This window comes from Melospiza melodia, chromosome 2 (genome assembly GCF_035770615.1).
Source record: "Melospiza melodia melodia isolate bMelMel2 chromosome 2, bMelMel2.pri, whole genome shotgun sequence".
Lineage (NCBI taxonomy): Eukaryota > Metazoa > Chordata > Aves > Passeriformes > Passerellidae > Melospiza > Melospiza melodia.
Window position 1 is genome coordinate 73,243,949 of NC_086195.1, and position 25,431 is coordinate 73,269,379.

The 25,431-nt window shown below is 37.0% G+C and overlaps 1 protein-coding gene across 1 annotated transcript in view; it reads left to right on the forward strand.

The window, feature by feature from the left end:
• Window positions 1–7,789: 7,789 nt before the first annotated feature.
• DEUP1 (deuterosome assembly protein 1) overlaps window positions 7,790–25,431 on the forward strand; it is a 39,839-nt gene continuing 22,197 nt past the window's right edge. The window contains exons 1-6 of the mRNA XM_063148849.1: window positions 7,790–7,833; window positions 11,583–11,754; window positions 13,088–13,183; window positions 18,349–18,483; window positions 21,347–21,460; window positions 23,866–24,078. Coding sequence (XP_063004919.1) covers window positions 7,790–7,833; window positions 11,583–11,754; window positions 13,088–13,183; window positions 18,349–18,483; window positions 21,347–21,460; window positions 23,866–24,078 — 774 coding nt within the window. The remainder of the gene's footprint in view (window positions 7,834–11,582; window positions 11,755–13,087; window positions 13,184–18,348; window positions 18,484–21,346; window positions 21,461–23,865; window positions 24,079–25,431) is intronic.

The window sequence follows — 25,431 nt, forward strand, 5'->3', positions numbered from 1 at the left end:
AGCATAAACATTATTTAATGGATATGATTTCTCCTTCTAATGCTCCTTTGCCCAGTATCAGTGTATGTACAGCTAGCAACTAGCATCCCAAATAGCTCCCAATACACAAAGGTGATTTGGGTCCTTGCTGGCAGAATATCATTCCTCTTACTTTAAGAACTACTGTTGTCCAACACCCTTCCTCATGTGCTCTGCACCTCCCTTGTCTTTCATCTGCCTAATCCTTCCTCAGCCTCCCTCAGCTCCTCCCTTAATCCTGGTGTTTCTCATGCACCACACTTATATCTGCAAGGACTGCTAAAAGACCATCTTCATCTTCATCTTCAAGTCTTGTGTTTCAGATAGGAGGAAGCAAGCAGGAGATAAATATCATTGCCCAAAGGCCAGAGACACAATTAAAACCAGGGCTGATTTCTATCCTACTTTCTTGTTTACCACTTTACAGCAATGGTAGTAGGTGTAAAGGTCTAAAGTATGCACACACACACACAAAAATAACAGAAAATCCTGATCTAATTGCTATTTCCTAGAAAGAGCAATGGAAAAGGTAACTTGTCGGAGGTTGAAGTTCATGACATTCAACAGTGATGTTTCCTGTTTCCTTGTTCCAAAAACAGGCTCAAACCCTGGCATATTATTCATGAGAAAAAATTTGAAAATGTCCAGTAGCCTGAGGAAACCATTCCCTGGATATACACTTTGCAGTTGGTATCTTCATTGCTTTGCCTTAAGACCTGATGGAGGTCAGGCTGAAGCTAACAAGTAGCAGAAGGTGGCAGGTTTGAAAGCACTAGTAAGGAAGAACACAGCCCCTACCCCAGCTGGCTCAGCCTAGCTGGGCAGGGAGGTCAGCACGGGCAGCTGCTCTGAGGAGAACTCTGCCTTATGCCCCAGAAATGCCAATCAGAAACTTGGCCAAGCAACCCTCAAGCCATGAAGGGGCAAAGGCTCGAGTAGCATTTTTCCTGCCACACGTACTGTGTTGGAAGATGGAATACCTCAAGAATGCCTGTCCAAGAATCTTTTGCTCTAGACAGTCAAACACTCAACACAAGTATAAGATTCAGACATCTGTGTTTGTGCATGCTTGTATAGCCAAGTGTCTGTGTTTTTCTCCATGGGTCCTGCACAGTTTTTCCCCACTAATTTGATTAGCTACCCTAAATAAAATAAAAAAAAAACTGACCATGGCTTATATCTGTCTGGCCAGTTAACCTTTTGGATAGTAGCAGAGTGCTTATAACATAATAATTAGTTATGCCTGCAATAAAGTTGCAATGTAGTCTTACGAGATGGTGGTGTTCAGGTTGGGAGGGAAAGTCAAGGGTAATTGAAGTAATTGGGTTACTCTGATGAACAATCCTCATTTTCAGCTTGTAGAAAATGTAGAGTATTTTTATTAGCTTGAATTTTCTAGGAAAGCTTTGCTTGCTTTTGCTTTTTTTACCAGGAAGGTGAAGTGAAGTTTCCATTGCTGCTGGTGGTGTTATACATTTGGATGCAGCTGGTCCTGCAAGGAGCACTCACACTAACCCAAGTCTCATCACTGTGAGCTGCCAACTGCTAAGCACAGCGGGATGTTCAAGCAGATGCAGTATTTGCTCAGCCCAGACTCAGCCTTGAGCATGTAAATGCTCAGAGCAAGTGTCTGCAGAAGGCAGAGACAGTGAGCAAATACTGTGCTGCTGTTATTTGCACTCTGATTAGAATTATGGCTCTCAAGGTCAGAAGGGTGAGTTTAGATGTTAGGTTGATAAAAAGCTCTTTTCTGTTTCTAGAGAAAAGCAAAATAATGACAAAGCCAGTATCCTATGTGCCTGCCTCTGAATCCCCAGCCAAATATCTCTACAGTCAAGTTAAATGGGGTCTTTACTTTTCCAGGCAAGCCAAATAGCTCAGGCCTCATCATGCACTTCTATAGAACGTAACACAGCAATACTTTTTAATTGCTCTACCACTGTACCCCAATACTAAATCTGAAAATCATGACATTCAGTTAATTAGAAAACTAAACAGGAACTCCAAAGATAAAAGAAATAAAATGAGTTAAGGCACAGCACCTGATCACTCAAGCATAACCTGAAAATATCATTTTAATATAACCAATATAGCACTGTATTCTATATTAATACATTCTTATGCAAGTGAGAAATGTGAACTCCCATAACATCTACTCAATTGCTATCTCTGAAACCCCAAATGACAACTTAAATGTCAGCACTGTTAATTATTTCTCTACAAGGTATTTCAACAGAACATTCACTTAATGTGCTTGATTCAAAAAATAAAAACTTAAATCTGTGCAACATTACAAAACTTCCAATTACACACTCTTCCATCATTAAATTTCAATATGACCAAAAGTAGCTTGTACAATTGTTAGCACATTTGTGCCATTGAAAACTAAAACTGTCAAACTATCACAAAATAATTTACATTCAGGATGAAAACAAACCAGTTTTTTTCCTGTAATCCTCTCAGACAATAAAAATTCAAATTTATGCTTCTAGAGTGTTTATTTTTTTCTATAACTTGCCTATTTTAACCGGAATATTTTTTAATAAATTCTTATGTCACTATGGCACAATATAGAAACTGAGGCAACTGTGGCAGGATATAAAGCCACAGATGAAATGTACAGTCTCAAGTTAAACAGTCTTTTTTTTAACTGCAGACAAGATCACAGATAACATTTGATAAGTAAAAACAAGTTAACCAAGAAGTATTTTTGTCTATAGAGCTAGAAACCATCCACATGCTGCCAAATCATAAAATATTTTTATATTTTTCTGCTTCAGTAGGAATAAGTACAAAGGAAAGACTATGCCATACAGAAAGATGTTGCAGTAATGATAAATGCTATTATGAGTTTCCAAAAAAATATTAGGAGCAAGCTTTAAACAAGTGATTGCTCTTTTGTGTGGAAAATATCTAGCACTATACAGATAAAATTCAACAAAGATCTTAGGTCACAACAACCTCACGCAATGCTCCAGGCTAGGGTCAGAACGACTGGGAAGCTGTCCAGTGGAAAAGGACCTGGGGGTGCTGGTCAATGAGTGGCTGAACATGAGCCAGCAGTGCCCAGGTGGTGAAGAAGGCCGATGGCATCCTGGCCTGGATCAGCGATGGTGTGGCCAGCAGGAGCAGGGCAGGGACTGTCCCCCTGTACCCAGCACTGCTGAGGCCACAGCTCCAATCCTGTGTTCATTTCTGGGCCCCTCACTGCAAGAGAGACATTGAGGGGCTGGAGCGTGTCCAGGGAAGGGCAGCGGAGCTGGGGAAGGGTCTGGAGCACAAGACTGGTGAGGAACAGCTGAGGGAGCTGGGGGTGTTTAGCCTGGAGAAAAGGAGGCTCAGGAGGGACTTTCTTGCTCTGTACAACCATCTGAAAGGAGGCTGTAGCCCGGTAGGGTTCAGTCTCCTCGCCCAAATAACAAAGGATAGGACAGGAGGAAATGCCCTCAAAGTTGCACCAGATGAGGTTTACATCCTACATTAGGGAAAATTTCCTCACTGAAAGGCTTGTCAAGCACTGGAACAGGATGCCCAGGGAAATGGTGGGGTCACCATCCCTGGAGGTATGTATGAGATGCGTAGATGTGATGCTTGGGGCCATGGTTTAGTGATGGACTTGGCAGTGCTGGGGTAGAGATTGGACTCCATGATCTTAAAGGGTCTTTTAGAGCCTACACGATTCTGTCATTATTTTTTGTCATCCTTAGGGACACAGAAAGACTAATTTGTGTCACAAAAACAGGCCTAATGGCACCTTTCTCTCCTGTCTACATCCTCCTACAGCACTACCCTTAATTTTCAGGTTTCCTCTTACAGGATAAATTCTCAAAATTCTCCACTCCAAGGTTTCAGCCTACAGTGTGACATATCAATTGGTTTACCTGGCAAATCCTACTAAATCCAAACTCTTTCTGTTCTTTCCTTCAGTGATTTCATAAGCAGCTTAAGAAAAGAGTAGTTTTCAGTTTAAACTGGAAACAAAATATTTAGAAACAGTACTCTTCATCTATGTCTGTATTATGTCAGGATTTAGCAGCTGCTGCCAGTAAATTAGTCAGGCACTTTCAAAATCTTCAGGCACATTTTATGTGCCTGTCTCATTCTCACAAGCAGAAATCCGTCTTGCAAAGGTGTTTTTTAAAAATGTCATTCTTCTGTTGTTGCTTACATCTTAAGGATCTTTTTCATAGATTTTATTGTCTCTCAGTGACTCCTGCATAGTTGTTGATGGATGGCTTATACTCAGCTATTCCTTTCTTTTCTGTAAATCAAGCCGGGGTGTCCACATGCATTCAAACTAACACACAGAATGCAATTAATAAACTTTTATAGAGCTGCTATGAATCCATCACATAAATATCACTAAAATCGTGTGGTTTCTATGCTAAAGAAATGAGTCTGTTTCTTATGAGAATTATACTGAGCTTACTGGAACAAAATGTTCAATCAAATCTGTCATCTGAGTTTGCAAAGTAAGTTGTGAATATATCCTGTAAATACAATCTGCATTTGAAGTTAAATACACAAATGCACTTAGGTTTTACCTGTTATTACATATTGCACTACAGACCCAACACATATTGAAGAATTCAAGTGACAAATACCTGGGAAGGATAACTAGTAGCTATATAATAATTTATCACTGAAATTATATCTAAATTATGCTACTCCTTTAACACCACCACTTTTATCCTGCTTTGAAAATATTCTATATTGAATTGTGTATTATTGCTTTATTATTAGAAACTCTCACCTGCTAGGTACAGAATCCAACATTTTGACTTGTTAAATTCCATCCCATTAATCATGGCCCAATCTGAGATCCCTCTGCAAGGCAGCTTCCTAGGTAATGCTTAGTTCCCCGCATTTTTGTAAACAGATCAGTGTTGCACCTTGTTTGACATTTGTTCACACTCTGCTGTGCACCTGCCCTGATCTACTTTCTTTTTTTTCTGCAGAAATGCACTTATAGCTTTCCATGAATTTTAAATTTGAATTTGATTTGAAATTAGGTTTTTTTTTTTTTTTTGGCTGACTGGCTGTCACAATTTGTAAAGCATGTTCTTTAAAGTCAACAAATAACAGTTATGAGTCTCACAAGACAAGCTCTAGTCAAGAGATGATGTGGATGAGCAAAAGCAAATAAAAAAGGTCAGAAATTTGACATGGGAGTTTTTTAATATAGTGGGGGAGGTATTTGGATATACCTAAGAGAGTTAGAAATACAACTCCAGCTAGTGGCCGTGGAATTGTCCTTCTAAAAAGCTTTGAAAATATAGAAAAGTAATTTAAAAATTCTTCTTCTGTATTTTTTTAAGTTGCCCTCCTCCCAATTCCATTTAGGCATGACAGATGGAAGTTAAATTTCTGAATAACTGATTACCACTGAGATAGGGTAAGACATGGAAGAAATTAAAATATATACACTGGGAATATGGCTGAAAAGTTCATTTCAATTGAGCAGATGAAAAAATAGAAATTTGCTGGCAGTTGCATTAGAAATTACTTCTAGTACATAATACTTCAGATCATCTCAATGCTCTGTATTTAAAATAAATAAACCCAAATTTCACTATTTAAAAAAATCTCAGAACTATTTCAATTATAAGAAATTATATTTGAAACATTAACTCAATTACAGTATGTAAATAATGAAGAAAAGTGTAATGAAGTATTAAAAGTGTAATGAAGAAAATGTTTTCAGGGCTCAGAGTGCAGCTACTGGTCCTACAGCTTTCTCCTGTCATCCTGACTGGCTTGGCTACAAGGGAAAACTCTTCTTTTCTAGAATGAATAGACAAACCTCATCAGGGAGTTCCTGTCACCTGTGCTAGGTGACCCTGCCTTGGCCAGGGAGTTGGACAAAATGATCTCCAGAGAGATGATCTCCAGAGGTCCATTCCAGTCCTAATAATTCTGTCATTCTGTAACTTTCCTGAAACTCCACATATAATTTTATTTTAGTCTCTTATTAAAAAAAAAAAAATTTAAAAATCATTTTTTACAGCTTGAAACAGCAGTTCTGCTTACACGAAAACCATCTGACACAGCACAGTATGTAGGAACCCAATGAAATAGATTATTCCTTAGAAATTGTACTAAAGCTTCTGTTCACTTGGTTAATTTCAGTAAACATATTAAGAAGAACAAAGCAAAAGCTGGACATGTAGTGCACAGAAATAGACTAGCAGGTCCTGAAACTGCTCTGTGAAATTTCAAGACAATACACGCAAAGTGAGCGGTACCATCCTGGTAGAAAACCTCACTGGTGTTTGAAGAAATTTTAAGTCCTTCAAATTATTACTGCGAAGAGCTGAAATAGCTGTGATTCCTAAAAGCAATTTGTTGTTCAGTAAGACAGACTGAAGGCCAGAAGAAGAAGAAGAAGAAGAAGAAGAAAAACACCTTGCCTACGGATTTCTGAAATTATCTTAAAGGAGAAGTACGTGTTCTTCACCCCGGGTGAAATTTTCCCGTGGTGAAATTCACTCCAGCTTCCTTCGGCTGGAAGGAGGGATGGGGGCAGTGACCCCGGGACGCCCGCGCCCTCCCCTGCGCCCGTCGGGGCCGGTGCCCAGCCCTGGCCCTGTCCCGGCCCTGCCCCGGCCGTGTCCCGGCCCAGTCCCGCCGGCCTTCCCGCCTCGCCCGCCGCCCTCCCGGTTACCGCGGCGACGGGCGGGCGCTGCGGCGGGACGGGCTCGGGGCTGGCCGGGCTGCGGGGCTCGTACCGCGGCCACAGCGGGCACGGCAGGAGCGGAGGGGGGAGCACGGCAGGTAACGGGAGGGCAGGGGGCGGCGGGGAAGCCCGGGGGGTGCTGTCCGTGCCCCGATCTCCTCAGGTGCCCGGCACACCGTGTGCCGGTGTCACCTCAGGTGCCGGTCTCCTATGGCTGGTCCTTTTTCAGCCAGTGCCCCTCTGGCAGTGTCGCCTCCGGTGCGGGTCCCCTGTGGAGGCAGCGCCCCTTTGGCCGTGTCACCTCAGGTGCCTGCTCCCTGTGGAGCCAAGGCTGCAGTGCCGTCTGTCATAGCCCACACGTCTGTGGGTGCTGGGACCGTGCCCTTGAGAGCCCCATGCTGTCCCCACCAGGAATTAGGAATTAGGGCTGTTTCATGCTCCCCCGTCACCCATACTGTTCTTGCATGCAGGCTGGCATGCCCCCACACACCCCTGTGTCCTGCTGGACCCGCAGAACCGGGCGGTCTCAGCAGTAGCCTTGTTCTGATGGTCCTGCCGAGGTATTTGAGGGCTGCATGTCTCAGACTGCACCTGCCGGGAAAGGCAGCGACCGGACAACAGGAATTTGTGTTTGAGAGCAGCTACAGCCGGCGTGCAGGTTAATCACGGTGCGCTAAGGTACAAATGTTTGATGAGCTCAGCCATGGATCTATGGCAAATTAATGTTCATGTGCTTCAGAGTCTTTGCAAATCGTTGACATCACTCAACAGGGAATGGTCCAAAACAAATTTCCGTGTGGAGACCCAGGGCAAGGTTCAAATTCAGCACCACCTCTGGTGTCTCAGTGTTGCAGCAAGTGCAGGAATTGCTGTCAGAGCTGAACTTACTCCCGAAGTTTTTGTCTTGCCCGTTCCAGCCTGTAATTAGAGCTGCACTCCGCTGTCCTTGTTGTTTTTAATGAGAAGATAGCATAATATGAAAGGAAAGCACAGAACCATCCAGTTTGCCCTACTTGGCTATGTAAAGGAATGCATTTAAGAGTCTGAATTATTTGATTTTTGGTGTTTTAACAGATTAAAACGACAATCAGTGGTATGGAGGAGGACTTAGAAGTGTTCCAGGAACAAGCTGTGACTAAGTACGTAATGACTTACTCTCTCGGGAGTTGAATATATGATGGAATTGAACTATGTGTGTTTATTAAACATTGGAAACGCAAAATATTAATGATTTTGGAAGCAAACTTGATTCTGTATTTCTTCTGCTTTCCATGCAAACTGGAGAAGGTGCTGATAATTAAGACAAGACATCTTATTGCTTTGGCTAGTAGTCGACTCACTGTTTCTGTTCATTATTTTAATGTTTTAAATATTAATACCTGAACCAGAGGTGGGGGGGGGGAGGATCAAAGCTATGTAGGGTTTTATTAAGATGTTAAGAAACGTTATTTCAAACTTTTTTTTTAAAAGTACTTGGAGTTGCTAGGCTACAGCAATATAAACTTACATATCACAGCTCTTAAAACATTAAGAATCCTGAAAACAAGATTCATTGCTAAAGCCCTAGCCTTTTTTGCACAGATAAGAACTACAACTTTTCCCCCAAAGTATTAAGTGCACTTTTCATAAGAGCACATAATCATTTTTTATTTTTATATAATCCAAGTTTAGTTCTTTTAATGTTAATCTGAAAAATATGTTAGTATTTAGTTAATATAAAAAATATGCTAGCACAGTCTTTCTAAAGAAATGAGAACATGAGTAAGATTTGATGTAGGAACTCGTCCCATTCAGCAATTTTAAGGAACAAACAAATATAAGAAGTAGTTCCCCACTTAATTACTTAAAACAGAGTATTTATCCATCATAATTTTGTAAGTAAACTTACTAACTACTTTTCAAGTAAACCAGGTTATTCTGCCATCATTACCAAGAAACAACACAACGTGATATGACACATATTAAGTGTAAAAGTATTTCTTAAAATAAAAGAGGCATGATCTGTCATACCTTATTCTGGCCCAAGAAAGTTTTCAATGGGATTTAAAAGTGTTCTTTGAGGGAATTCTTTTTTCACATCATGGTTACATGATTTGTAAAAGTAGCCATATAAAAACTTGAATTAGAAAAACCCAAAAGTATTGCTACTTCTTTGACTACAAGTCAGAAGCCTATTTCAGAAATTCAGAATTCTGCCTTTCCTTTATTTTAATCAATATATGGAATTTCAGGCTACTTGCAGATGCATCTAGAAGAATTTGTCCCATCATAAACCATAATTCTTGCTAGCTAGTTAGTTCCATAAACTATACAAAGATGCTGGAAGAGTAGCTTAGGATACATCTTCACTGAAAGGAAACAATTTCAGTCTATGCTGACAGTATTCCAGGGATAATACAGTGCCTTTAAAACTTGGGATAATGGCTGAGTAATGGTGGTGAAAATCATGACAATTACATTCCAGCTGCAAGGACTCATAAATCACAAATTGTCTATGCATAGATGTGTATGATTCTGTATGGCTGAAAGTTGTTAAGTGAGTTGGTTGTAGTTCTTATAATGGAACTTTGGGGTAGAATATTCTACCACAACTGGTTTGTATATTTCCTATTTTTAGAGCACAGTTTGCAATAATTAAATTCATTAGTACTGACTGTAGAAGCTGTGGTTAATATCCAAATCTAATGAATATACTATGTAAGATTGAATGTTTTACTTTTGTTTGCATAAATATGGCCATACTTACTTGCCTATTTGTGAGCAAATGTAAATAATATGGGAAGAAGGTATAAATTCAAGACAGACAGTATGAACCAAATATTTCTTAAATCATCTGTTTTTATGTAACAACTTTATTCTAGAGTGTATGGACAATACCATTCTTTCTACCATTCATTTTTCTGTCTGTTAGGAAACAATCACAAAAATGCAGACCTATGCAGAACTGCAAAGCAAAAGATGGATAAATAGAGCTAGAAAGGTCTAACCAGTGCAAAAATCCTTTGTGATAACGAAAAAGGCCTGGAGGTGGTGAAACTTTTTATCTGGATTTTTGCCAAAATTTGGAAACATTTTGTTTTACATGAAGATGAATAGTTATTAATGACAGTAGAATATGACTCATCTCTATTTTCACTTATATGGAGACAGAATAAAAGAAGATTAAGAGCTTGCCTACGTCACTTTAAAATGAGATAACTTTAAGTGTTTTGAGCTGTTTCAAAGTAAATGAACCAAAAAAAAAAAAAAAGTAGCTGCCCCTTGCTGAAGTACAGGTCATTACTTCCCTGTGTGGCAAATCCATTCTAGGTATGCATTCAGAAAACTGGTAATGCTGAATCCACATGGGTAAAAAAACCCATGCATACTTCTTTGCTTATGAGAAAATTTGTTCTTTGTGTGTTTGCTTACACGTCTTACTAAAGAAACCATTGCATTCTATATCTAATGATCAAAATAAATTCTCACAACTGTGGTGCCAAAAATTTGGCCATGTTCTGAAGGAGCTAATGAGCACTCTTTCCAAAACACTAGTGGACTAAAGCAATAGTTACTGCACCAAGTAGCACCTCTCTGCTAGTGAGTGGGGATAACTGCAGGTCTGTCTTCAATACCAGAGCCTTGGCACAGAGTAGTTTTGGTAGTAGAACAGCAGCAGTAATCTACAACTTCACATATAAATTTCCTTTTGCAGCTGCAAATGTGATAAGAGGATCCAGCTAAGAAATTAAAGAAAGTGAAGACAGACTGAGAAGCTCTTTCAGAAGGGGTTTTTCTTTCAACAGTTCCCTTTTATATAACCATGACTCTAGATTCAAGAAGCATGAAAGAACTGTTAAGAGAAATTTTTTATTAGCAGCAAATGTGAAATTTGCCGTGTGCGGGAAGATCTGAAAGAGGCAGGTGAAATTTAAGAGTGAAAGGTGTCAGCCATGATGGATCTGAAAGGGTAATCTGATGATCTAGGCCAGAAGTTGAATTCTTACTTGCATAACAATATTTAGATTATCCATCTGACACATGATAAAGCAAGCTCCTGTTTCTGAAGGCTAAAATAGTACAGCTGAGTCATTGCTGGTGGTTCACCAAAGTGTTGCCATTAGAGGAGGCTGAAGTGCACAGGTCTTTACAGCAGTGTCAAGGAAAAAGTACTCCTGATGTAACAGGTAGACCTGATAAAGCAGTATCACTTCATCTTCTGTTTTCAAAATCCCATTTTATATTCCACCCAGAGGCAGCAAAGTTTACCCATCATTAATGCTACTTTTGAGATGGGTTCCAGGCACTTAGGAGAGGGGTGTTTTTGGTTTGAGCAATATACATCACTTGCTTGCATTTCGGCTATTGTCATCCTGTGATTCATATTAAATTTCAAAACAGCATTACCAACAGTTTTAACATTAAAAAGTCATTAAGATTTATGTGTGCATTTAAAAAGCCCTTCCAAACTTAACATTGATACCATCACAGTTTCAAGGATTTGTGGATATAAAAGAAGTTCTAAAGAATTTAATTTCAAAAAATCATGCTAAATTTTAATTATGATGATATAAATCTAACAAATTCACTCAAATTTCCTGTAATAATTATCAAAATAAGGGATGTGCACAATTTAGGCACCAAATAAAAGATTTGTGATATCCACATTAAGGAGCTGTTTTTTCAGTTTAGTGCAGTCAAAAGTTGAGCATGCAGGCAAACTCAAGATTGATGAGTGAGGTTCCACCTACAGTTGAAGGCATCATTTAACTTTCCCATTTTTTTCTTTCTGTTGTTGAAAAGTGGTTAGTTTGGTCACAATTAAAAGAGAATTGTAAATAAATGTAAATAAAAATTTGTTTTCTCCCTTACTCTTTATTTGAAAAAATAAATTTCTTTATGTTTTTAGAGTTTCTCCATGTGAAGCTGAACTTCAGGAATTAGTGCATCAAATTGACATCATGGTAAACAGAAAGCAAGTAGAATGGGAAAGAAAGATGAGAGCTTTGGAAGCAAAGATGGATATCCAGGATCAAGAATTAGCAAGTGCCCAAAGCAAACTGGATCAAAAAGGTCAAGAGGTATTTAAGAATATCACATTCTATAAAGAAAGTATTTATTCTTGTAGTTTCTTATTAGCATGCATTAAATTCTCCATAAGACCATTTGTTCTATCATGTAAAAATACCAAACACCCCTTAAAGGTCACTAATTATCCTTAGTGTTTTGTTTTAAAGTGTACTTCTGTTCTGAAAAGTGATTGTAAAAATGTCATTGAAAATCTCATATTTCTTCTATTTCCCTAAAGTCTACATGAAATATTCTCGGGTTAGCTGTAAAAAGATAGTTTGGTGTTTTTTCTAAATGCCAGTGTTTCTCATTTCATCAGAAAGTTTAAATGGAAGAATGCAGTTCAAAAAGGTTCCCAAAATCATGTCTTTGTTACTCCTGTCTATTCCTGGTTTTTAACATTTTACATAATATACTGTCTTTGTATGATAATTTTACTCATTGTGAAGACTTGAAATGTATTACTACTTCAACTTTCATATGAAACTTAAAGCCCCAGTGTACCTGGTGTTGTCTGTATTTCACAGTCTTTTCTTCTGAATAATTATTCAGAAGCATCAAGAAATCCTTGCATAGCATTCAGTTCTAGTTCAAGCCAGCTGAATTTTGCATGAGGGAATCCTTGTGTGAGCTAGGTGGCTAAATTGCCTGTGGGAGTTTTGAAAATGGAGTGACTTTCCCTAATGAGCAATTAGGAACTTCCCCTTAGTCCCTGCAGTCAGAGGAACCAAGACAAGAATTCAAGTAGCCCGTCCTGAAAGCATCAATTTATTTGCTGTATCGGGACATTGTCTGAAATACTTCAGCATATTCTACCAAGCTTCCAAGTGCCCCTCCAGAAAAGCACAGGTGCTGTGTATGCTCTCTGTCATGTTTCTCAGGTCTCTGTGAAACTCAGTAATAATTTATGATATCACAAATGGCACTGCACTTAGGGAGCTGAAATGACTCCACAGTGTCTTCTGGTAATTTGTACATAAATACCGGAAGGTAATTTGTATCATTTTATAAGCCAAGCAAGGAAAATTTTCACAATGGGGAACACTGTAGTTGCGTTTAAAAAGCTTTCAGGAATGGTCTTTCATGACAGACTTGTACAATATTATGACTAAATCATAACATCAACATGTAATGAGATTTTTTACTGTAAAATTCCTAGTTTGATGTTGACAATCTAGGTCTGTGGTATGCAGTTCTATTATCAAGCTACTGATTTAATACTTATTTTTAATATCTCTTCTTAAAGCAGTGATCTTCTTTTAAAGTTTCAAATTACTTTCCCAAAAATTACATATTTTGAAAAATGTCATAAAAGGTACATTTGAATGCTTATTTTAACTTTAGGTGGGACTACTTCAACAAGAATTGGAAAACTTACAGAAAACTAAAAATGAAATGGCTCAGAGTTACGAAACTCAGCTTCAAGCACTGAAATCTCAAGTAAGAAAAATGTCAGTTTCATTATTTTGTGATTGCAGTATAAAAAGCTTACACATGCCAAATTGTATAGATGTGCCATCATGGATTTGGGAAAGATGAATTGTGTCATACAAATGATGATGGCTACAGCTTCCTACCAGGCTCCATTATAATTTATGTACTGTCATGTCAAAACTCTTTGGATGGATTTTGATGTGAATGTGACATCTGTTATGAAGACAAATACTTGATTTCCTAACTTCAGACTAATAAACTAAAGCCTTGGTGAATTACTAAAACAGGTAATTGGATTCATGTTAATATGAGTCTGATGCATGCTAGGGATTTTAAGAGTTATACTGTGCTTATCATGTCTTTGCTATATCTTTTTCTGGTTTTAGTTTCCCTGATTTACACAACTGTTAAAGTGGTCTGATAGTTTTCCATAAGGTATAGATTTCCCTTGTATCAAAACTGGAGTAACCCACATTAATGATGTTGGGAATTTGTTCTGACTTTGTTTATTTCAGAGTGTTCGTGCAGCCTAGAAAGCCAGTTGTATCCTGGGCTGCATAAAAAAAATGTGGCCAACAGATGGAGGGAGGTTTTTCTCTCCCTTTTCTGCTGTGGTGAGGCCCCACCTGCAGTGCTGTGTCCAGCTCTGGGGTGCCCAGTACGAGAAAGATTTGGATCTGTTGGAGCAAGTCAAGAGGAGGCCATGAAAAAGATCAGAGGGGTCTGGACCAGCTCTCCAGTGAAGACAGGCTGAGTGAAAGGACAAGGGTTTAAAACTGAATGAGTGCAGATTTAGACTGTATCTGAGGAACAATTTATTATTTTTTTCAGTGGGGGTGATGGGACGTTGGAAAACGTTGCCCAGAGAAGTTGTGGATGCCCCATTCCTGGAAGTGTTCAAGGCCAGACTACATGGGGCTTAGAGCAAGTTGCCTAATGCAAGGTGTCCCTGTTTATGGCAGGGGAGTTGGACTAGATGGTCTTTGAAAGGTCCATTTCAACCCAAACCATTCTGAGGTTTTATGATGCAGTTTGGCTGTGTTTGCTCTGCACCTGTCTGTTTGTTTCTTCAGTATTTTCTACTTCAATCATGAATATAAATTCGTGGCAAACTTGAGTTGATTCTGTTTCTGAGATTTTAACAACTAAGGTACACAACTCTGCATTGTTTTTCCTGCTACTTTTCTGTTCCCTTCACTGGATTCTTCTACCAGAGATATAGTGTTATAATTCAGAATTTCCAGTCACCACACTTAGAATATAATGATGTCAGATTGCATAAACTGAGTATCATTATTTTCATTTAGAAGTGATAGTACACCTGAGTCCATCAAATGAATAAATCTATTACTTATTTTTAATGTTATGTTGTATTTAATTTATATTTTCTTTTACAATTGAAAATGGATTTGGAAAACAATTCTTTAAATAGGCAGTGAATGCTTTAGCTGTTTTGTAATTAACACTTCTAATCATTTGGGAAAGTAGCTAGAAATAAAAGCTGGTTTATAATTTACACAAATTGCAGAAAAGCATCATATTGGCATGATTGTTGAGAAGATAAACATCACATAATGAAAAGGAGTGTGACATTTTATGCATAAGTAGTAGGGTATCTTTTAGCAGTGCAGAACTATTCTCAGAAATATAGTAAAGCTCTTTTTTCTTTATAACATTTGCTGCTATATTTTTCACTTCTTAATTAGTTTTTTTATCCTGTGCTAAAAATGCTTGGCTTTATGTTACATGTTGTTGCTAATATCTTCACTGAAATTGAACCTTCTGAAAGTCCAGGCAATTTTTCATAAAGATTTTTATTTTGGAGTGTTTAATTGTCCTACAAGTCCTTTCCACGGGCAAATACAACCTGTTTTCTCTTTTATTTTTTTAAAGAACCTGACATTTTCTAACCTACAAGCTTTTCTCTATAAATCTGGTTATATTTCGTCCCCAAGCTATCCTTTTTAGTTACCACTCAGACCATTTAACCTTTCTTTGGGTTTCTTGATTGCTTCTTCTTCTATCTTTATGCAAGATAAACTTGATAGAACTTTGGATTTCTAGCTCTTAAGAATATAGGTCACTTTACCAATCCATGTCTCCAAACATTACATTCTCTCAGTCATCCTATTCCTTTTTCTAAAGGTTCCAGCACTGATGATGTTTGCATTTTATTTTCCAGTGCCCATTCCTCTCCTTTGACCAAACCATATTTCTTCATGAAATATCCACCTCATTCACCTTGACTGAAAAAGAAAACTGTTAAATGCCTCTGTTAAGGGGCCTGCCTTGATTCTCCATGTGATAAACACAAGTCTGCCTGTCAGAACAATTCCTAGCACCTATGCTAGACAACAGGACTGTCCCACTCTGCTCCTCTAGCTTTTGCCACATCTCCTTACTGAGTTTCTTTCCTGAATTACAGGGCTGCATTTTCTGCAATGGAATGACGTTAATGTCCCAAATTCTGAGCTACACAAACTCTTATCTAAAATATAGACCTTCTGTGGCAATATTAATTTCTGCCTTATCTCCTTTGATTCCCTTCTTTCAGTTCTTATTCTCACTTGGAAGTTATACCACCTTCTAAATGGTACAATCTTACGAGCTACAATTTAGTTTTGCACAAATTGTGTGTTACTGTTTACCAGTAGCATTGTATCTTCTCTACAGATGTATTCTTAAAATCCCACTGAAGATTTCTTCCTTCCTAATCGTGATAAAAATAGTAAGGATGACTTTTTCTAGCTGTCAGAATGCTAGGCTATTCAGAATGAATTTCTTTTCTGTTTAATGAACAGTATTCCCTCTGAATTGTGTGCCTGTTGAATGCAGTAAAACCTATATTTTTCTTGTAATAGGGAAATAATTCCTAGTATGTAACCTGAAACTCCTAGACCACACTGTTGTATTCGTTCAAACATGCAGCATTTTGTCATAACTAAATAGCAAAATTTTCTGAGGTTCATCTGCATTACTTTGATCTTTCTTTTTCTTTTTTATTTTTTATATTAATGCCTAGTAAATATTCTGACTTTGAAAATGATGGAAATCTCTCAGCAAAAGAACAAGGATCCTTTCTTGCTCTAAGAACTTTGCAACTAATTTCCTCACTTAGACATGTAAAACCTACATCTGAGCTATCCCAAGCTCCCTTTAGAATCACCAGAAAGAAATGGACACCCTCAGAATACAATATGTGTCAGTGTATGACAAGAATTTGAGATAGCTGAAATGACTAAGCATTTACAGGCAGATTTTTCTGATGCAGAGTATCTCAGGCTTGTATGTGTAACTTTCAGAAATCTAAACTAAGATGGATTCTACCCCAGAACTCACTAAAATGCCTTTTTTTTTTTAACATGCACAACATGCAAGCAGAACAACTTGGACCTTTTAAAGCAAATATCTGGCCTTAAATTGAAAGGATTTTGTCTTTCAGTCTGGTTTCCAGTCATTGTAACATCCACACAACAATATGCCTTTAATATCCTACTGTCGTTAAATATCTAAGATTCAAACTAAATGTTCTCATTTTGGCCACTCTGTTCCATTTTGGCCTGATTTACCAAATTGTTTGGATACTATATTTCCTAGCCTTTTTAGCATAAGCATTCCAATACCTGTCTTATCTGAATTGAGTCTTCCCAGGCAGTTCACATATGCCATAACATATTCAAGAGCAAAACTCTTATTTGAAAAAGGATATCTTTCTTCCAAGTCAATGAGTTCCATGTTGTTTGAGCCTGGATACTCTGACTCATTTTAAATATTTTATCTTAACTCTGTTCTCTGACAAAGTCAATTTCAAATATAGGCAGCTTCACTGCAAGACTTTTGATTTGGGTTTAAAGGTGATAACTCAGCTCTGTTATGCCCATGTTACAGAATTGCTATTCAGACATTCTGAGTTGGTGAAATCTGTGCCTGGGCCTCTTCATATCATGAAACTTCCTAGTCCAGGACAATCTGTCTTCTTGTCATCTTTTCAATTAGTTTTTGCTGTCCCATATTATGATTCTCAGGTTCATCTCAAATGTGTCTAGGAAGTTTCCAGATTATTTTTTAATTTGTTTCTGTTCTGTATCTTTTCTAGACTTCTTTTTGCCATGTTTGTTATCTGAACAGACCTCAATTGCTCATTCAGTGTTGACTCAACAGGATTCCATTCCATTTCCAAACAGTAGTTCACTTTGAGCTGTTAACAAATATATGAGATTTTATGGATTTTGTTCGGGTATACAAAGAACTTTACGTGAGAGTCAAGTTTTTTTAAAGTCATATATATTTTAATGTAAAGGAACTAAACAACAAGAGACATGATCAGTATTTATTGGAAGCTTCTTTTCTGCATAATATTCTTCCCAAAGTCCTTTCACTCAGCTTTCCACAAGATGGTATTTTTAGGGTTTCCTTTATCAATATCCTTGGGTCTGCATTGTTTTTTTCAAAACCAAATGTACATATTCCTAGCAAACAGTATCACTTTTCTGTATCAAATCTGTAAACAGGCACTAGACAGACCCTTTTTTTGTGCAGTGTGATGTGAAAAAACTGATGTGAAAACTGGCTGTTTTTCTGGAGAGGCTGGTCCTTCTCCTGGCACCTTTTCTTCTGTGCCTCTGACTCCTAAGCCAGGCTTTCATGGTGACATGTAGGCAGTGTCTGTTGTCAATTTAGGTCTAATTCTGAGACCCACACAGTAGTACCAGAAGAGTGCCATCATCACACACATAACATTTCCACAATTTTCATCATAAGAAAGAACATGCAAGTTTAGTGTACATTAAGGATAATCTTTCATTCTGACTAGTGAAGCACCCTTTAAATTGCCAACACAAGATGGCAGTAAAAAAGTGTAGAACAATCCATGTGAACACCAAAGAGGAAATGACTCTGAGGGTAGCAATGCCATGGAGAGCTGCAGCAGAATTAAGTAGCTGTCAAATGAACCCATTTGAACAGTTAGTTAACATTTATATGAGAGCATAGTCTTGTTCATCTGTGATAACTTTATTAATTGATTTTAACGTCATTAATAGATTTTTTGTTACATTGATTAAACATTTAGAATGCAAAAGATGCAGTTGGTGATTCTAGTTTAAAGAAAACTTTGGCCATGTGATCCTCCTTGATAGATTCTGCATGTTCAACTCTACTTTTGTTTTTAGTTTTCAAAGTTGATACATAGCTATGAAAAGCTACAGTCTTACCAGTTAAAACAAAGAAAGCTCGAAAGCAGAGAAAAATGTGAGGAAAATCTGGAGACATCATCTAACCCAAGGAATTTATATGTGAAACTGGAGGTAAGAACAGTCGTCATTATATTTTAATTTTAATGGGCTTCTAGAACTAATCTTTGACTTAAAATTGTAAGCTTTATTTTGCTCATAGTTAAAGGAAATTATATCATTGTCTTGCTTTGGTGAGAATGGTTCTTAGTTTTAATATTATTTAATAGCAAAATTTTTGTAAATGTAACTATAAATAAATTTTACTTTTTTCCTGATGAATAGATGTGTACTGGATAGCACAGTCTCTTTTGAGGCATGAGAGGTTGTACATGTACAGGATACTGTCACATAATACCTATCATTAATTCAAGTTTTATAGACCTCAGGACAACCTTGAGCATATTGGGCTACATAGAAAAAAGTTTTTTGGATTGGAAAATTGCTTGTTAAACCTCTATCCTGTCAGTACCCATATGCCTGTAGCAATCCATGACCTTGACCTCAGTGCCTAATTTCCCTAGGCAATGTATGAGGAAGGATGAGGCACTTAAAAAAACATTCTGCAGAATCCAGCATACTGGCTGGGGGACTAGATAATAGATGCTGAGGACAGGATTCAGTCATACTCCCTATCCCTTTGGACAGGGTTGGATTTTAGTGGACTTATTCTTGAATACAGGAAGACACTGATTTTTGTTCATAATTCCCAATCTTGACTTCTCAGAGGTTACTTTATGATCTGTGGAATAATATGATAATAATATGTGGAATAATATGATCTGTGGTATTTATTGGACCAGCAGGAAAGTTAGGCAAGATAGAGAGCTTATAAAGAGTGTGCCCACAAGTGGTGTCTTCTCTCCAAATGGCTCTGGCTGCATTCACTGGGGCAGAAACTGATATCCAGTATTATTTTCTCTAACTGAGCAATATCATCTCTAGGTATGCTAATTTTTGCTGCTTTTTTTTATCTGATAAATTTCCTGATATCCTGAGCTAAATGAAACAACTTCAAAAGGAAGAATTTTGGAGCCTGCTGAAAAATAACATTTGTCTGTTAGGTAGAAAACTAACATGGGAAGATTATACTTCAGGTTCTCTCTTGAAAGATTTTTACACCGAGCTCTCCACTTATGGGAAGAACAGTCTAAACAGTAATCTGATGAAGCATAGGATGGTCACAAAGTCCATGTTTTCTCTGTCCATCCTTTGTGAAGAGCATAATAAAGTAGTGTGTGCTCCACATGCTTACTGGGCTGGGTGCTGTAGGCAAAGCAAGAAGAGTGGAACCAGTTGATTTGGGAGCTGCTTGCCCAGCTCTAAGCATGGGGAGGACTTGCATGTTTATGATGTGGATTTATAATGTAGGTGATTTGGACACTTTGAGGACTTTGCAATCAAGAAATTCAGCACTAGTAGATTTTAAGTAGTCTCCTACTTTTAACCCAAATTAAGCGGGTCTCGGGATCTGTATTTTGGACTTGCCTTTTACGTTATTCTGTAAGATACAGGACTAATTCTGTGACCTCCAGGTTCCTGTATCCACATAGACACATCCCAACTCTATCTGTGTTGGGATGTGTCTATCTGATGGTGGCTGATGTTGGCTGTCTGATGTTGGCTGTCTCCTCCACGTGGAAGTTCTCACCATCAGAAAAGCTACGATGCTTTGGACTGCAGCATAGCTGCCAAGATCAGCTACTGCAAGAATAATAAATGGGTTGTACATCTATCATTGATATATCACTGCTGTCAGCTAATTTGAGAATAACCTTACTCAAGATTAAAATGTGAAAATAATGTAAGACAATGCTATAATTTGATTAATTATGCAGTATGAAAAATGGGTGCTTGGAATATATTCAGCAAATTCGAGTATTCAGGAAATAATTACTGTGGTGAAAATCTACTAAGCTCAGCAGTGCTTTAGTAAGGCTTTGAACCTACAGTCTTTATTAAGTAGTCTGAAACTCCATTTGAATCATGTTTTATAAAATAGGGAGATGTTTATTGTTATAAATGCCAAAGCAGATATCAGGAAAGCTGTGAAAGAAGATTTGTATTAATATGTGTTGAAAAATAGTCAGGTTTTCTTCAGTAGCAAAAAATTTCCGTATTGTTTTAAATTTGGGGAATATGCCAGTTTAGCTTAATTAGAAAATATCATCTGTCTTTTTGAAACAACATTTCCATTAGTTTTCAATATATAAATCCGTGTACTGTTATTTTGCTGAATTTTCAAACTAAAAGAGCAATGGTTCTAGTAACTGAAATTTTGCTTATTTTTAGGGTACTGCCTTTAAAATATATTTATGAACATACAAGGTTTGGCATGAGTTTAAAACATATTCAGATACACTATAAATATAAATGTAAGTGAAAATACAAAACCAGTATTAGATAAATCTAATATAATACAATTTCTTAAACAGCTTTTTGTTTAAACCAGATGAACTCAGAACCTGAAGCAGCAATTTTAAAGAGAGCAAGAAGTAAAATTTATTCAATGTAGCTGCTGTCCCATTAAAAACCAAGGTGAAAAGTGAGCACTTTGTGTCTGAATATTAAGGGTTTGATTCCCTGCTGATTACACTGCTCAACACTGATACAGCTTTAAACTCACAGGAACTACCATCCAATACAATTTGTGTATCATAGTAATAACTCTATTTTATTTGTTTTATTCAATTATTATGTTTACACTCATTGTTCTCTGATCAGTAGCCCTTAAGACTGGTCTTTCTCTGGTGGGGGTGACTGGATGGCTGGTTTATAGAATTGTTCTTTTTTTAACTTATTTCCAAAATTGTGGAAAGATTATGTATTAATTTAAAAACTAGGTATTTCTTAGAACAATACAATTTGCAAAATTTTTTATATTGAGGAAAATAGATAATTCCTCTATGTTTCCTAGGCTTGTTTTCCTGTCTTTCAGGGATTTAAGGCAAAATCACAGGAATGGGAGAAGAACGGGACAACCTGTGTAAATAACCCTGTTTATGGAGATATGCAACAAAAATTATTGCCTGAGAAATGTAATTTATTTCAGGTAAAATTCCTACCTTCCTGCTCGAGGAAGAAAATTAACTCTTTGCTCAGCTAGAGCTTACTTTAACTTAATTTTTAAAAACTAAGATTGCAGTGAATCTTACAATGCATGTGTGTATTGGTAGTGAATATATGGTAAGGCAGAACCATACTGGAACATCTAATGATACATGGACTTATTTTAATTTAGTTTTTCTCATGAAAGTGAGAAAACAAATAAAGATCATGATGGAAATGTTAATATTTCTAAAAAAAAACCACAAACAATGACAGAAGACACTGACTGTTCCTTTTTGCTTTTTAAGCATATTATACATACACTTTTCCATGTTATTTGCTAATATGCAATTAATTTGACAAGTTATTAAAAAGTATCTTACCAAGTAAATAGTGCATGCCATTGAGGTATTGACGCAAGTATAAAGTTCCTTCAAATCTGATAGCCTTCTTTTTTTGAAGATCATAAATATACAGTAGCATCAGTTATGCAGAAAAATGAATTTTCATATGCTACTCCAGAATCACTCCTGGAGTTGTTCGTTGGATCACTTAGCCCCCTTTTTTCATATTTTTCAGCCTTTTGGTTACTATGCAGTTCCTTGCTTGACTTAATGATTATTTTTTACTTGCCAATTTGCTTATTGCTTTTTTTATAGATAGACTATTGATATTACATATTTTTATTTTTTTTAATTCCTTCTAATCCAGAAAAAAAAAGCTATTTAATGCAATCATGGTGACCTATCCTTCTCTTAAAAAACCCAGAAAATAACTTACAAATTTACTGCACCACAAGACAGCTTGAAGATTAAGTAAAGGGAAGCCAATTATGTTGCTCACTAGTAATTCCCTTTTCCACTGTTACTAAGCTCATTGGATCTTAATCTAGTGAAACACTTTCTTAACAATTCCTGTGAGACTCTTTACACATATCCAGAGTTTCCAAGGATGACAGTTATGTTTTGGGTTTAGCTGCTGAGAGCATTATATTCCAGCAATTGAGCTTTCATGGAAATGTCTTAAAAAAGCAAGTCTTTGACTAGACAAAACTATTGACTGATGACATGTTGATTGTACACTTAGACAAGTCATAATAGAGTAGTGAGGGTGATGATTCACATGTTTCTGTTGAAGCTTTCAATTCCATCAGTGAACTTTCTTTGAAGACAATTTCCTTAACAACTGTAACATAACACCAACTATTTTTTAACATCCAAGTCTGATGGACCCTTAGCTGTTTCAAAAGTGTTAATTGTTCCTGCATCTTTGCCTGAAATTCGTCTTTCATGAGATCTTTGATTTTCAGTTGCAGTCTTGCAGTGTGGTTTTCACAGGATATATTGACACTTGGATACATCAGAATTCATAACTTGGATGTCAAAGAGACCTTAATTTTTTTATCTATAGAAATGAAACTTAACCTGCAAATATTTTTTGGCTTTTTATTTGATATGCAGCCAGTGGTCCATTCTGCTTAGGTTCTCAGCCAGCACAAATTATGGGGACATAGTCAATAACATCAAAAACTGTCTAAAGTATGACTTTTTGCAGTCCTTGTCAGTGAAATATGGTATTTTAAACCCTATTTATTTTCACTTTATATTTTCTTGCCCAACTTGTTCTCTGCACATGATGTATGATTTCCAGGTCATATTTTGTTGTCATTTTTCAAGTAATTCTCAGTCTTCTGAAAGATTAGTGCTGCTTTTTAATCTCCCAGTAGTGGGATTCATGTGGATAATTTTTTAAACAGCAAAAACAGTTGCCATAGTAATTATGCTTCTTCACAATGCCTGTGGATTCAGAAATACTGGCAATACCAATTTTCTGAAGTTTTGTGTTTAGGATTTTAATTGGTACAAGAAGCTGCATGGGGTGTAGGACTCTGCCAAATGTACAAATGATTCTTTCCCAAGTTTAAGGATAATGATCTCAAAGAAGTGCAGTTCCTGTCGTAACTGAGCTGTTTGTACATGTCCTATGTAATGGTACCCTCTAGTCAAAGGTTAATATCTATCCTGAGGCACACATACACACAGCTCCTACTGAGTTCAATGAATCAAAGAGGAACATTTCTCTCAAATTATTTCTCACAGGTAACTGCTTTGAGTAGGTCATCATAATCACCTTTTTCACATTTGAGGCTCATTAACATTAAGTATTAGGAAAATACACAGCACAGGAGGAAAAAATCCTTGAAAAACTCCCGTGCCCTTGAAGGTTTTTGAAACTTTTCTTATTTTTTAACTGAGGGCAAGTAATTAAAACTCTTTGAATTGTATCATCTTTTCTAAGCGAATCCAGGTGAAGACAGGAATAGCCTTACGATTTTAGTAGTAACGATTTGGTCCGAGCAATTTACATACAACTATTGAGTTTAATTTAAAATATTTTCATGTTTTATAGAGGCAGAGCCAGAATTATCAACTCCAAATATGCAATAAGAAAGAAGACCAAGAAGAGCTAATTACCTATACCCAGCCCAAAAGTGAAAATGATGATTTGATTATTGAAAAGCTAAAGGCAATTGTGAATGAAATAGCAAGAAACAAGAACAAACTGGTAGAGGAAAACATGAAACTCCATGAGGATCTAAAAATTTACCAAAATCAGTGCCAGGTAATGTTTTTTTATGATGACTGTGGAATTAATATTGGAAAATCAAGATGAGATGCCTACATAAATATACATTAGGTGTATTCTGTGCTTGAGCAAAGAATAATCTGGGAGCAGTATGGGTGGAGTTTTTTAGTAAAACAGAAATTAGTTTGAATTGTAGCAGTATATTTTTTCTCTTGTCTATGTATCTAGGGTTTTATAACTCTCCTATGTCCATGGCATCTACTAGAACTTCCCCTAGTTTGGTTCCTTGAATATAAATGACTTCTGTAAAAGCTCTTTATCTGATTTACACTTTGTTGTTCATTGTGCCATATAACTAGTAAATAAGTATATACAAACATGTATGGTATATTTTGTTTGTTTTGAAATGAGATTATGCAGTCAATTAAAAAAAATTACATTTCTGGCTATTGTAAATAACCATCAGATTTTATCCCTAGCTCATTGTTTTTCAGCATAGCACTGATCTATGAAGGCAGCCATTTGCTCCTCTTCTTTTGGTCATGGTATATGAGTTTTGACAAGATTGAGATAATACAAGATCGTTACAACCTTTTTATTATCTCTGTTTGAAACACATCAGGAATGAGATTCCTGTTACATTTTTTTTTTTCTGGTAACATATATCAGTTCTGCTTTGGCTTATTTATTTAAGCACTTCTAGGTTCAGTAATGCACTGAATGGTGTATAGTAACTTCAAGTCTTTTTGGAGAAAGATTTGTTTCTGTTTACAGATAGTCTCACAGAGTGCTAACAGCATGTTAGCACTTTATAGGAATTAGCATATATGTGGCAGAGGTTAATTTCAGATTGTGTTGTCAGAAGAGTCAAGTTTATACATGCCATTTGCACATTAGTTCATTGAGTCTTTTGCCTGTGCACAACTTATCAGTGTGCAAGCAAAACTTCTGTTTTGGGGCCTGTTAAAAAGGCTGCCATCAAAGCAGTGGCAGTAGAATATGCAGTGGAACAAATCATGGCAGTCGGAGCAAGTGGATACAAGCTGAATGGTGGAGAGATTGTGCCATCACCTTGGAGAAAATCTTCAAGCAGGAAGAATTTTGGAATCACGTATTCAAGAGAGTTCAGGAGCTGTAGGAAGCTTGAAGACACTTTAAGTAGAAGTGGAGCTGGATGTACACAACAGTGTCATCTGAAGGGCAGAAAGTTGCAGAATAACTGTGTTGGTGGTGTGGAATGCTGTTATGTTAGTTAGAAAAGATGCATTTGGAAATAGCTGCATAAGGGAAGCACTGATGTCAATGTTTGATGAAAAGGAGTAGCTCAGGGAAAATATTTTTTTAGGAATGTCTGTATGAGAAAGAAGAAATTACAAGGCCTGTTGTCAG